Source organism: Lampris incognitus, chromosome 17 (genome assembly GCF_029633865.1).
Source record: "Lampris incognitus isolate fLamInc1 chromosome 17, fLamInc1.hap2, whole genome shotgun sequence".
Taxonomy (NCBI): Eukaryota; Metazoa; Chordata; class Actinopteri; order Lampriformes; family Lampridae; genus Lampris; species Lampris incognitus.
This window is the reverse complement of record NC_079227.1, coordinates 32316734-32331747: the sequence shown is the minus strand read 5'-3', so window position 1 is coordinate 32331747 and position 15014 is coordinate 32316734. Positions and strand designations below refer to the sequence as shown.

Sequence of the window (15014 nt, the reverse complement as noted above, 5' to 3'; positions counted from 1 at the left end):
ACCTCACCACTCCTGCACGACACGACAGTTCTCGGGGGAAACACTGAATGAACCGTTAAATCAGAAGAAGTAAACATGTTATACTGGTGTTAACATCTCGGCGCCTTTTCTGCAGCACGGTGCCGACCCGATGAGGAAGAACCGTGACGGCAACACCCCTCTGGACCTGGTGAAGGACGCAGACACGGATATTCAGGACCTGCTGAGAGGCGACGCCGCCCTGCTGGACGCCGCCAAAAAAGGCTGCCTGGCCCGCGTCAAAAAGCTCTGCAGCCCCCAGAACGTCAACTGCAGAGACACACAGGGGAGGCACTCCACTCCCTTACATCTAGCTGGTAAGATATGCACACAAACGCACAACTTCCGATAGCAACAGAGTGTCAGCGTTAAAGGGTACACTTCCATCCCGCCACACACACACACATTATAGTACTGTAGCGAATTCGGGGGGGCAGCCGGGACGCGAACCCGGGTCCGACCCATTAGCCAAGGGCTGGCGAGTCTAGTTATCCATGGTCGGTACAGTACTATAGATACTCGTTGTATTCAATCATTATGTGTGTGTGTGTGTGTGTGTGTGTGTGTGTGTCAGCTGGTTACAACAACCTGGAGGTGGCTGAGTACCTATTGCAACATGGAGCAGAGGTCAACTCCCAGGATAAAGGCGGGCTGATCCCCCTTCACAACGCCGCCTCATACGGGGTGAGTGGAGACACGATAACCCACACACTGCACAAACACACACACACACACACATAAATTTATTTCTGATTTTTCCCTTTTTCTCCCAATTTAATGGCCGATCGATCCCTATTTTAGCTCAAACTCCCACCCTCGTACCGTGTGCGTTCGGCAACTGCCTCTCTCCAGCCGGCAGCCTCAAAGGAGACGCCTCGCCACTTTCCTGACAAGGCCAAACCACTGCTTTTTCCCCACACACACAGACACACATTCGTGTGACGAACACAAGCAGACTCCGCCCCCCTCCCGAAGACAGCGTTGCCAATTGTTGCTGCTTCATCGAGTCCGGCCATAGTCGGATCTGACGAGACCGGGGCGCGAACCCCGGTCCCCAGTGGGCAACTGCGTCGACACAAAGCCTCTGATGTGACGTAGCCAGCTCGGCGACACACCGTACACCGACACAGACCCAACGAATCGATAATGAAATTCATTGCCAACTATTTTTATAATCGAATATTATCGATTTCATCCATTTGTTGTTGCAGCCCTGCTGGTATCGGTATATCCCTGATAAAGGTGCAGACATACACATTCACACACTCACGCATATACACCCTGGATGTACTCTGGACACAAGGGTGTATATACAGGTGCATCTCAAAAAATTTAGAATATTGTGGAAAAGTTCATTATTTTCCGTACTTTAATTCAAAAAGTGAAACTTTCATATTCTACACTCGTTACACATAAAGTGAACTGTGTCAAACCTTTTTTGTTTTCATCTTGATGATTACGGCTTACAGCTCATGAAAATCAAAAATCCAGTATCTCAATATATTAGAATATTACAGAAAACCAATTAAAAAAAAGGATCTATAATAGAGAAATGTCGACCTTCTGAAAAGTATGTTCATTTATGGGCCAAATTAAGATGAGAGACACCAGACCCAACAATGCAGACGAGCTGAAGGCCGCTATCAAAGCAACCTGGGCCTCCATAACACCTCAGCGGTGCCACAGGCTGACTGCCTCCATGCCACGCCGCATTGATGCAGCAATTCGTGCAAAAGGAGCCCCGACCAAGTATCGAGTGCATAAATGAACATGCTTTTCAGAAGGTCGACATTTCTCTATTATAGATCCTTTTTTTTAATTGGTCTTATATAATATATAATATTCTAATATTTTGAGATACTAGGTTTTTGATTGTCATGAGCTCTAAGCCGTAATCATCAAGATTAAAACAAAAGAGGCTTGACATATTTCACTTTATGTGATGAATCTAAAATATGTGAAAGTTTCACTTTTTGAATCAAATTACAGAAAATCATGAACTTTTCCACAATGTTCTAATTCTTTGAGAAGCACCTGAATACATATGCAAAGCCAGCCATCCGAGACACGGATGGCAGAACCGCTTTGGACCCAGCCGAACCAACAGCTAAGGCAGTACTGATTGGTGAGGAATACACACACACACACACACACACACACACACACACAGATTTATACCTCAAGTACATCCACACAGAAACACCCTCACTCCTCCACACAGACACACTGTTACGCAGTCGTACATACACAACCACACGCACACACACACATATCCACAAGCCCCTACGGTGTGCATGTAAACCTGTCACCGTGCAGGCTTGAGTCGCACATGTTCCAGGAACACTTCGTCATTTCACCTCATGTACTTGCGCCCCTCTCATCATCCCTCTGAGAGGGGTGTTGAGGCTGATGAGATGGTGATTATATCCAGGCTGGCTGATGTTGGCTCTGCTCAACACTGCTCTCAGAGGGGACCCATAGGATGATGAGACAGAATGGACACACACACACACACACACACACCAAACGAGGACCACTCTAAACATCTCATCCCAGCGGTCCGCTGATTGAAATGGGGACAACAGTCCACTCAGTCGCTGTTCCCCGCTCCATTCTCCTCCCCTGCATGTATTTCCTCTCTCTCTCTTCTCCCCCCTTCTGTTCTTTGTGTCATCACACATTCCTGGCCCTCGTCTCGTTTGCCCTCACTTGAGCTTTCTTCTCCTTTTCCTTCTTTTTTTTTCTTTCCCTTTCCTTTTTTTCCCCCCTTCCTGTCCATCTCTGCCCCTGCTATCCCACTCTCTTGTACTCTTTAAGTATCTCACTTTCACTGTGCCATACTGCCACTACTCTCGCTCTCTCTCTGTCTCGCACTCTCTCTCATGCTCTCTCACTCACTCTTTCACTCTCCCTCTCTCTTTCTCACTCTCCCTCTCTCTCTGTCTCGCACTCTCTCTCATGCTCTCTCACTCACTCTTTCACTCTCCCTCTCTCTTTCTCACTCTCCCTCTCTCTCTGTCTCGCACTCTCTCTCACGCTCTCTCGCTCACTCTTTCACTCTCTCTCCCACTCTCTCTCACTCTCTTTCTCACTCTCTCTCTCTCTTTCTCTCGCTCTCTCACGATCTCTCTCTCTCTCTCTCTCTCTCTCTCTCTCTCTCTCTCTCTCTCTCTCTCTCTCTCTCTCTCTCTCCCTCTCTCTCTCTCATTTGATTAGATCCAGTGTAATAGCAGGTCTTGGTCTCACTCTAGCAGGCGAGGTTGTCTAAATGGCCCACATGGGCCACTGGAGAGCCCCAGGCACAGCTCGGTATAATGGGCTTTTTCACAGTGGACTGAGTGCTCTCAGTGTGTGAAATGTCTGGACTCCAAAGAAGAGTGGCTCTCCCCCAAAACGAGATCCACCAGCAAATGTCCTTGCTTTAATGTTTTGCACATATTTTAGATTTCACTCAGGGTTTTTGTTGCACTTTTTATTCAGAGTAGTTACTATATGTTTCTTAGTCGGGAGCAGCCTCGGGTTCTGGCTGGGTCCAGCCCAGGTGCAACATGACCGTAGACTGTGTGTAATTTATAATTCTTGCCATTGAGTAGGCCAGATTGATTTTTATAGCTGTTGTAGTAGTTTAGGTCAGATTGTTAATTTATTGATGTTTCAGGTCAGTTTACTAATTATATTTATTGTTGCTGAATAGATAAAATCCATATTCATTATGTTGTTGTCATACAGGCCAGATTGCTATTTATATCCACTGTTTTAAATAGATCAGATTGTACTTATAACTATTGAGATTGGTTTTCTGATGTAATGTCATGTTTTTATTTTGTCTTGATTGTTCTTTGTCTGCCTGTCCCATAGTTTTCTTATGTATTGTTATGTTTTTACTTCTGTATTAATTGTTGTTTGGGACTGCAGATGCAAATTAGCTGCCGGCTAACTCTGGTGCAGTTGTTAAATTGTGCGTTGTCCCTCTCAGATACACAATAAACTAAACTAAGCCATTTTAGAAACCCAAAGTCCTACCTGCTCTGAAAAAGCGATTGATGGGAAAAAAATGTTAATAGCAAATATCACCTTATATCCTTAATTGCATATCCAGATGTCATAACCACTATGAACCAAGTGGAACTTTCCACTAAGGCACAGATCTGAGGCGCCATTGTGCGCTTGTGCTTCTTTTTCAGCACGTGGACGTGGCGGCTCTTCTCATCAAGTACGACGCCTGTGTCAACGCCACGGACAAGTGGGCGTTCACGCCGCTCCACGAGGCCGCCCAGAAGGGCCGCACGCAGCTCTGTGCTCTCCTTCTGGCTCACGGAGCCGACCCTTCCCTTCGCAACCAGGAAGGACAGTCGCCGCTGGACCTGGTCACGGTAGGTGGCCTGGCTGCTGCCTGACCACAACCTGTCAGCCTCCCGTGTCTTTCTGTCTCGACTGTGTCTCCCTGGCCTAACGTCACCGCTCGATGCCGTCCAGCCCTCCCTCTCATTCCCGTTCTCTGCTGATTTTACTTGTTCTCCTTCCACGCTTGGGATGAGCTTTCTCATTTTCTCTCCTTCCCCCCCTGTTCTCTTTCTGGACAACCCCCAACCACCCTCCTGTTTTTACACCCCTTCTCTCTCTCTCTCTCTCTGTTTTCCCTGCTCCTTTCTTTCCCCCCGGGATGAGCTCTAGAAGTTGTTATTCGTTTGTACGCTCCTCTCTTAGTCCTTTATTTCCTGTCTTTTATCCAATGAATGGATGGTGAGTCAATATATGAATACTGATTAACAAAAAACTTTCTTTCCACCCCCCCCACCCCCCCGAAACTCTCTCCCAACACCTCGACTGCCCTCCTCAACCTTTCTCTCTTTTCCCACCTCTTCTTCCTCCTCCTTTGCTCCCACAGGCTGACGATGTCCGGGCCCTGCTGACGGCAGCCATGCCCCCCTATGCCCTACCGGGGTGCTACAAGCCCCAGGTTATCAGCGTGGCAGCCCCGGCCCCAGGGGGCCCTCCCGTCGCTGTAGTTTCCCCTCTCCTCTCTGCCTCATCTTCGTCTTCCTCCTCCTCCTCCTCTTCCAACACCTCCTCTTCGAGCCCCATACCGCCCCTTCTGCCTTCCTCCTCTGCACCAGAGAGCGCCGGTACTCTGGATGCCACCGCAGCGCCTTCAGCCAGCGTCAACCCCGTCCCTGCCGACGGTTCTGGCTCATCTTCTTCCTCATCCTCATCGGCATCGGCAGCATCGGCAGCAGCAGCATTTCCGGAAATGTCCGCCCTGCTCTTGGGGACCGAGGGGGCGCCGGGCGCCGAGAAGAAAGAGGAAGGTGAGGACAGAACAGATCTTCTACTCTCCGTTGTCAACGCTACTTTATTAGCCACGTAGTTGGGGCTGAGCAGTAACACAATGTTATTGTTTATCATCTTTCGGCTGTATTGTGTCAGGACAAAATGTGGATATTGTCGTATCATGTCACACGGTCTTCTCGTCTGAGCTGATGATAACAAGAATCTGTCAAATGGTAACGTACCGTGTTTATACAGCGCCTTTCTAGCTGGAACAGCCCCTCGAAGAGCTTTTACAGTTGATTAGTGCCTCACATCCACCCACCCACACACACACACACACACACACTCACTCATACACCGACGGCGGAGTCTGGCAAGGTAACCTGCAGCTCCTCGGGAGCAGTTAGGGGTTAGGTTTATTGCTCGGGGACCGCCACAACACTTTTGCAAGGAGAAGTCGGACCGGCAACCGGCCGGTTAACAAATGACCCGCTCTACCTCTGAGTTACCGCTGCCCACGTGCAAACATTTAGGGGAAATTAAGGTTTATGACTCTGGGAACGGCTCAGCTGCCCTGAGAGCTGTGTGCCGACTAGAAGCGGTGATGCGCCGACGTTGCTCGTGGCGTGTCCCCCTCGAGTGCTGAGAAGAAGTGTCTTGAGATGGATTTCTTATCCTGGAGCAGGTTACGTGGGTTGGTGAGTCGTCAGGTTCAACGCCGGTGGGGTTGGTGAGCGACTCTCGAGCTGGGACGGGGGAGGCTTTAACGAGAAAATGAAGTTGGGGCAACTCATTCAAACCCACCCCGACACCCAGCTGGTGCAGAATAAAACCAAAAAAAGGGACATTTTAAAGCAGGGTTTGTGGAGCATGTACGCATAAAAGGTTTTGTCATCTAATTTATGATAGCCGAAAAAAATCCTCCATCCCCAAGAGAACAGCTCACCTTCACCTCCCTAGTCTCTCTCTCTCTCTCTCTTTCGTCCTCCTCCTCCTCCACTGCCCTCCCCCCCTGAAAAAAATCCTGTATTACTGAGCCGAGCTCCCGTTTTCACGGTCTGAATCTCGTTTCCCTCGAGGCTTAAACATGGTCTTTAACTCGTCCCACTCTTTACATGCACGTCTTGTCTCGGTGACAGAAGCGGCGTGGACAGGATAAACAGCAGGTCACAGCTTTCACCAGCAGGGGGTCGGGTCCACAATGCTAAAGAAGCCCTTACGTTTAATGTTGTGTGCCCTCGGTTTTATAGCGTAGCATGAATAATAAGCGGAGACAGTACATCCACCTCTAGATACTGCTTCACTGTTATGGCCGCCATCTTAGAAGACACTCGGGATGCGTCTGTCCTGAGGTATCGTGAGTTTTTTACAAGCTCAGTTATATGTTGTTATAAGTCTCCACCTGTCACACAAGCTCAGTTATATGTTGTTATAAGTCTCCACCTGTCACACAAGCTCAGTTATATGTTGTTATAAGTCTCCACCTGTCACACAAGCTCAGATATATGTTGTTATAAGTCTCCACCTGTCACACAAGCTCAGTTATATGTTGTTATAAGTCTCCACCTGTCACACAAGCTCAGATATATGTTGTTATAAGTCTCCACCTGTCACACAAGCTCTGTTATATGTTGTTATAAGTCTCCACCTGTCACACAAGCTCAGTTATATGTTGTTATAAGTCTCCACCTGTCACACAAGCTCAGTTATATGTTGTTATAAGTCTCCACCTGTCACACATTTGTAGCCCTACAACCAATAATCATTTTCATGATCAATTAATCTATCAACCATATATCTCAATTAATCATTTAATCTATAAAATATCAAAAATAATGGCAAATGTGTCCGGGTAGCGTAGCGGTCTATTCCGTTGCTTACCAACACGGGGATCACAGGTTCGAATCCCTGTGTTACGTCTGGCTTGGTCGGGTGTCCCCACAGACACAATCAGCCGTGTCTGCGGGTGGGAAGCCGGATGCGGATATACGTCCTGGTCGCTGCACTAGCGCCTCCTCTGGTCAGTCAGGGCACCTGTTCGGGGGGAATAGCGTGATCCTCCCACGCGCTACGTCCCCCTGGCGAAACTCCTCACTGTCAGGTGGAAAGAAGCGGCGGGTGACTCCACATGTGTTGGAGGAGGCATGTGGTAGTCTGCAGCCCTCCCTGGATCGGCAGAGGGGGTGGAGCAGCAGCGACCGGTACGGCTCGGAAGAGTGGGGTAACTGGCCGGGGACGACTGGGGAGAAAAAGGGGGAACATTTCAGGAAATGACAGATGCTTATCACAAGTTCCTCAGAGCCCAAAGCGATGTCTCCAAACTTGGTCTGACAACGTTTCGATCTTCCTGGAAGATCCAAGTCTGATTGAAATGTTGTCATTATTAAACTTTGGCTTAGAGTAAGTGTGCAAGTGTTGACCCCCTTTTTTACTGACGTTGTTCTGATAGCCTTGCACCCACGTGATGTGCGTATAATTACTCTCCTCCACCCACGTGATGTGCATATAATTACTCCCCTCCACCCTTTAAAACTTAGTCTGACCAGCAGGTAGTATTCCTAGTATTCCCTGAAGTAGTCATTTTATTATGATGAAACAAACAAGCACATCTCAGCATGTATGTGTGGTATTTTTACTTGGCAAATAACTAAAATGATTCATTGATCACCAAAAATTCAATTGATTAGTTTTGAGTCTGTCATCTAATTGATCAATTGACTAATTGTGTCAGTGCTGTACGTTTGAGCTGCCGGCAGTTCTTCCTTCAGCATAATACAGTAAAGCAGAACTGGTCTGGCACTGACAACAGTAACATAATTAATTAATTTAATGCCCTTTATTGATCCCCATTATTAGTTTTATTACTAAAATATTTATTAATTAATTTAATTAATAATAAATGAATTCCCTTGGGGAAATTCAGTGACTGTGAATTAACCCACCCTAGCTGTGATGTGTGTAGCTAGGAGCAGGGGGCTGCCACCATGCAGCCCCCCGGGGACCAACTCCAGTTCGTCCTGCCATGCCTTGCTCAGGGGCACAGACAGGAGTTTTAACCCTAACATGCATGTTTCTTTTGACGGTGGGGGGAAACCGGAGCGCCCGGAGAAAACCCACCACAGACACGGGGAGAACATGCAAACTCCACACAGAGGACAACCCCCCCAATGTTGGACAACCCCGGGGTTCGAACCCCGGGATCTTCTTGCTGTGAGGCGACAGTGCTAACCACTGGGCCACCGTGCAACCAACATAAGGAAACAACTAGTCAACAAGAGATACCAGACCACAGATGAATCCTTCTGGGGATGAGGCAAAGGGGAACCTTTAGCAGTTTCTTCAGCGAGTGTCCTGTACCCGGTGGGATTTCTACAATGGCCACGTCCGGACGACTTCCAGGGAGCAGACTATGGATAGTACAACGTGTATGGTGACAAAGAAGAGTCTGAGTCACCCCTTCAATACACACATCTATTTAGCGATCTAAATTTCGGAGGGCTGATGAAGGATACCAATTTCACCCAGCTTCCTCTCCCTCAGAACTGATTTACACGTGTCCACCTTTGTGTTACCATGTGTGACAGGAGGAAGATGAGTTTCTACTGGAGAGGAGACTGAGACACGTGACCTGAATGTGACGTCACAGCGCTGAATCTGTCCCGGGCTCCTCTGCTTTTCACTAGCCGCTGTGTGCTTATCCAGGTTCAAAACACTGAGTCGTATCCGTCAGTAATTTGCCTGTTGCCTCCTAACTTGTGGCGTGGGACCCCTGTGGGGATACTGTGAAGATGGAGGAGCTGGCAGGTGGCTTGAAGGAGGAGGACTCAGGAGTTTGAGATGAAAGAATGCGAAATAGAGTCTGAAAAGTTGCAAATGAAAAGTTTCTTAAAATGTCTTGAAACTTGGTCAGGTATGACACGTGTTTGCTGTTTGTGTCTGTTGTTCCAGGGGCGGAGCTCAGTATCTGTCAGTTCCTCAACAGTCTGGGGCTGGAGCATCTGCTGGAGATCTTTGATAGAGAACAGGTGAAAGGAACCTTTTTTTACTCCCCCCCCCTCCCTGTTTTCCCCCCCAATTGTCCTCGGCCAATTACCCCACTCTTCCAAGCTCCAAGCTGTCCCGGTCGCTGCTCCAACCCCCTCTGTCGATCCGGGGAGGGCTGCTGACTGCCACAGGCCTCCTCCGATACATGTGGAGTCACCAGCCGCTTCTTTTCCCCTGACAGTGAGGAGTTTCACCCTCCCCCTCTGAACAGGCGCCCCGACTGACCAGAGGAGGTGCTAATGCAGCGGCCAGGACACGTACCCACATCCGGCTCCCCACCCACAGACACGGCCAATTTTGTCTGTTGGGGCTTCTGACCAAGCCGGGGGTAACACGGGAATTCGAACCGGCGATCCCCGTGTCGGTAGGCAACGGAAGAGTCTATTCCGTTGCCTAGCAACGCAGGGATCGTCGGTTCAAATCCCCATATTGCCATATAGACGTGGTAGTCTGCAGCCCTCCCCGGATTGACAGAGGGGGGTAATTGGCCAAAATTCGATTGGGGGGGGAAGGGGGGGGAACACACACACACACACACACACACACACACACACACACACACACACACACACACACACACACCGCCTTCATGTGTCTGTCTTTCGTGTGTCTCCTGAGTAGATTACCCTGGATGTGCTAGTGGAGATGGGACATAGAGAGCTGAAGGAGATCGGGATCAACGCCTACGGCCACAGACACAAGATCATCAAAGGAGTGGAGAGGCTCATTAGCGGGCCGCAGAGTGAGAGGACGCACACACACACACACAAACACACACACACACACACCCCAGTCTCTCACTCTTTCTCATCGTCCATCCCTCTCTCCTTTACACCCCCTCGCTCATTCTCTTCGCTCTAGCCAGCACACTAGCGTGCACTTAGCCATGCTCACAAACACAAACACTCCACACAATTCAATCAATACAACTTCCCTGTGTCTTGTGTCACATACAGGAAGTGAACTGTTTGCCCTTATCGCCATTGTGGTTCTGTTGTTTATGTTTGTTTTAGGTTTAAACCCATACTTGACGCTGAACACAGCTAACAGTGGGACCATCCTCATTGACCTGGCAGCTGACGACAAGGAGTTCCAGTCTGTGGAGGAGGAGGTAGGGGCTTGGACCTTGAACTTTATTTCCCAGGCTACTGTTTGAGCCTGCTAGCTGTAGCGCCATTGGTGTTTTCACGAGAGGCAGACAGCAATTTTGCGCAAAAGTGCGTTTGCTGGGTATCCGGGTAGCGTAGTGGTCTATTCCGTTGCCTACCAACACGGGGATCGGCGGTTCGAATCCCCGTGTTACCTCTGACTTGGCTGGGTGTCCCTATAGGCACAATCGGCCATGTCTGCGGGTGGGAAGCCGGATGTGGGTATGTGTCCTGGTCACTGCACTAGCGCCTCCTCTGGTCGGTCGGGGCGCCTGTTGGGGGGAACTGGGGGGAATAGTGTGATCCTCCCAGGCGCTACGTCCCCCTGGTGAAACTCCTCACTGTCAGGTGAAAAGAAGCAGCTGGCGACTCCACATGTATCGGAGGAGGCATGTGGTAGTCTGCAGCCCCCCCCCCGGATCGGCAGAGGGTGGAGCAGCGACCGGGACAGCTCGGAAGAGTGGGGTAATTAATTGACCGAATACAACTGGGGGGGGGGGGGGGGGGAGTGTGTTGCTAGAAAAGAAGCCCAATAATTTCTGTATAGAGGAAAGCCTTCAAGTTACCTGAATACACTTTTTCCAAGACATAATCACGTAACTTGTGTAAAATTTAACTTATATGAAAATTTTTATAAACCTTTGTAGCTTCTAAGTAACATTGTAAACATTTAGGCATTAAAATTGTTTTTTTACGACTTCCAATGCCATATATTTACTCAGCTCAGTCACTCAGATTGACATAGAAAAACTGCCAATTCCATCCAGTTAACATATATAAAGAAGTCCAGCAATGAAAAGGTGCCACATGTTCAGTGAGGGGTGGATGGGAAGGGAAAGCAGTCTCTGATTTTTCACACAACTATCATGTCATCGTCATAAACTGCTCTTTTTCTCCTGCGGGCAGATGCAGAGTACCATCAGAGAACACAGAGATGGTGGCCACGCTGGCGGGGTCTTCCACAGATACAACATAGTCAAGGTGCATTATCCGTTACCCTTCTTTATCTCTGAAAATCTGAGGTATTTAGCTTAAGCTAGCTGAGTGTCCACCTGCTCACTCGTTGCAGTTCTTATTGGATAAGAGCATCATCAAACTACAGAGAAGTGCCGTGTAACTTGGATTATAGGTGTGCTTATGGGGGAGGTATGCAGCACTCGATGACGCTGTTCAGTGACCACCAGATCTGTCTGTCTGTCTGTCTGTCTGTCTGTCTGTCTGTCTGTCTGTCTGTGCAATGTACACCGTCTACCTTTCAGATCCAGAAAGTTTGCAACAAGAAGCTTTGGGAGAGGTACACTCACCGCAGGAAGGAGGTGTCGGAGGAGAACCACAACCACTCCAATGAGCGCATGCTCTTCCATGGTCAGACTACCTTCCATGACACCTTAATAAGGGAAACGCAAGTAGAGTTGGCACAGACCAAACAAAATCAACACAACATTTCCAAGGCACACATGCTCTTGCATAGTCTAACAAAATACTATACCATTTCACGTAAAACTAGAACGTATTGTGTCTTTATGTAGACACTTTGCTCTGCAATTACAGTCATTATTTTGAACGTGATTTTGATTACTGTATGTATTAGTATTTGCGCTAAACATGGAAGTACTATAGGCAGCACGGTGGTGGCGCAGTGGTTAGTGCGGTCACCTCACAGCAAGAAAGTCCTGGGTTCAAACCTTGGGGGTCGACCCGGGTCGTCCTCTGTGTGGAGTTTGCATGTTCTCCCCGTGTCTGTGTGGGTTTCCTCTGGTTGCTCCGGTTTCCTCCCACAGTCCAAAGACATGTAGGTCAGGTGAATCGGCCGTACTAAATTGTCCCTAGGTGTGAATATGTGTATGTGTGTGTTGGCCCTGTGATTCCGGGGTGTCTCCCCGCCTGCTGCCTAACGACTATTGGGATAGGCTCCAGCATCCCTGTGACCCTGAGAGCAGGATAAGGGGTTCAGATCATGGATGGATGGAAGTACCATATCAAATGAGTGAGCTGGAGTCAGAGGATCTTGGCAGTCATAACAGCTTGATACTTAACATGTTTTAGGATGGAGGTTATACTCTTTTCAAAAGTAATGTGTAACACTGAGTAAGAAGAGATTCAGAATCTCACTCAAAGTACAGTGACTGGGCAAAAAGGGTTCATGGACACACTGACTGATTTGGGGATCAAATTTACTGTTGCCAGTGACGTGTCAATACATGTTTTGATGTCTCACTGTATAAAGTAAGGTTGATGGCTAAATGCCTTTACTGTAAAGTAATTGTAAATTTTGAGTACCTGGATAATGCTCTTACCCAGACTGATGTAGAATTAGCTAAAATTGTAGAGATGGCTTCAAAAGTTGTCGTTCACTGTGATTGCAGATTGCTTGGTAATAATGAGTAGTTATCATCAGGGCAGAGGCAGGTTTCCCATGTCTTTCCCAAACGAAAAGTCCAAACCAAATACGTCTGGCCTTACAACCCCTCTCGCCTCTCATCCTGCCCTCTCAGGTTCTCCGTTCGTGAACGCCATCATCCACAAGGGGTTCGACGAGCGCCACGCCTACATCGGGGGGATGTTCGGTGCAGGGATTTACTTTGCTGAGAACTCGTCCAAGAGTAACCAGTATGTTTACGGGATAGGAGGAGGGACCGGCTGCCCCCTGCACAAAGACCGGTCCTGCTACGTCTGCCAGAGGTGACCGACGACACGCTTTTCATGTTAAATTGTGCAGCCTTGGGGCGTCTGGGTAGTGCAGCGGTCTATTCCGTTGCCTACCAACATGGGGATCGCCGGTTCGAATCCCCGTGTTACCTCCGGCTCGGTTGGGCATCCCTACAGACACAATTGGCCGTGTCTGTGGGTGGGAAACAGGATGTGGGTATGTGTCCTGGTCGCTGCACTATCGCCTCCTCTGGTCGGTTGGGGTGCCTGTTCAGGGGGGACTGGGGGGAATAGCGTGATCCTCCCACGCGCTACGTCCCCCTGGTGAAACTCCTCACTGTCAGGTGAAAAGAAGCAGCTGGCGACTCCACATGAATCGGAGGAGGCATGTGGTAGTCTGCAGCCCTCCCCGGGTCGGCAGAGGGGGTGGAGCAGTGACCGGGACGGCTCAGAAGAGTGGGGTAATTGGCCGGGTACAATTGGGAAGCAAAAAAGGGGCGAGGAAATTAAAAAAAAAAGATGTGCAGCTTTATATATTTTATGTTTGACACACATCATGCTTACTTCTTTTTACCATGTTTTGTCCCACCTCAGGCACCTGTTGTTCTGCAGAGTGACTCTGGGCAAGTCCTTCCTCCAGTTCAGTGCAATGAAGATGGCCCACTCCCCTCCAGGCCACCACTCGGTCACCGGGAGACCCAGCGTAAATGGCCTGGCCCTGGCTGAGTATGTCATCTACAGAGGAGAACAGGTACAAAATCACTCCCGGAGGGAAGGAAGAGAGCTTATGTGAAAACACCAGGATGCCATATAGTCTGCGAGTGGTTTCTAAAAATGAGTATTAATGAATGAATCTGATCTTTACCACTGTTGGAACATGGACAACGGTGGGGTAATTGGCCAGATACAATTCGGGAGAAAAGGGGGGGGGGAATAAAAAAAAAAAGTTTTGAGTTTGGAAAGTGCTGTCAACAACTAATCATGATGTGTGTTGAGGGAAAATTGTACCTAAAGCCAGTGAGGGCAGTACGTGCAGAGTGCTCCTTCACAGTCCAGTGTGAGGAGATGTCCACTCCAGCAATCGGCTGTCATTAGGTGGGGAAACCACATGCAGACGTCTTGTCGGCGTCTGCCCGCGGCTCTAAAGTCGGAGAGCAGAGCGCATTGGCTTGTCATCACTTAAGAGGCGTTGTGGACCATTATGAGGGGAAAGATGAGAGACGGCAAAACCCACATCCGAGGATGTAGGGCAGCACTCACCAATCTGGAAAAGGACAGGGGCGGGGCCTCATTTTCACCAATGTATTTCAGCCAGCAAAACATGCTAACGTCTCGGCCTACAGCTACAGGCCTCCATCAGAGCATGAGTGTAACTAATGGCAGGTGATCCATACAGTGGCTTCATAGTGGTCACATGGTACAGGACATGATATGGTCACATGGTGCAGGACATGATATGGTCACATGACAGGCCGTGAGACACGGCCTCGGTCTGTTCACTGACACGGATGTGAACGCCTTCTGTTCTCCGCAGGCCTACCCCGAGTACCTGATCACCTACCAGATCATGAAACCTGACACGTCCACCGACGGATGAGCGCCAGAGAGAGAGAGAGAGAGAGAGAGAGAGAGAGAGAGAGAGAGAGAGAGAAGGGGAACACAGAGGAGGAATGAAGAGGAAAGGGAGGGAGGACAAGGAAGACAAGTACGGAAGAGGAGAGCTCCTGTCTTAGCCTATCAGCACAGCCTTTGCTTTACTGCCTGCATGCACAGAAAAACAACAACCTTTATTTATACAATGTATAAAACATTTTGTGTTTTTATCGGACACCCATTTTGCTGTTTGTTTGTTTTTTGTTTTTTTTTATCGTTTGTCAGTTTGCA

General features: G+C 48.8%; 1 protein-coding gene across 1 annotated transcript in view; it reads left to right on the top strand.

The window, feature by feature from the left end:
* LOC130127189 (poly [ADP-ribose] polymerase tankyrase-2) overlaps positions 1 to 14775 on the top strand; it is a 36626-nt gene extending 21851 nt beyond the window's left edge. The window contains exons 18-29 of the mRNA XM_056296760.1: positions 116 to 335; positions 593 to 702; positions 4203 to 4391; positions 4907 to 5327; positions 9238 to 9314; positions 9955 to 10075; positions 10347 to 10444; positions 11388 to 11462; positions 11741 to 11846; positions 12977 to 13163; positions 13725 to 13881; positions 14665 to 14775. Of these exons, the coding sequence (XP_056152735.1) occupies positions 116 to 335; positions 593 to 702; positions 4203 to 4391; positions 4907 to 5327; positions 9238 to 9314; positions 9955 to 10075; positions 10347 to 10444; positions 11388 to 11462; positions 11741 to 11846; positions 12977 to 13163; positions 13725 to 13881; positions 14665 to 14727 (1824 nt within the window). The 3' untranslated portion in view covers positions 14728 to 14775. The remainder of the gene's footprint in view (positions 1 to 115; positions 336 to 592; positions 703 to 4202; positions 4392 to 4906; positions 5328 to 9237; positions 9315 to 9954; positions 10076 to 10346; positions 10445 to 11387; positions 11463 to 11740; positions 11847 to 12976; positions 13164 to 13724; positions 13882 to 14664) is intronic.
* The last annotated feature ends 239 nt before the right edge of the window (positions 14776 to 15014 follow it).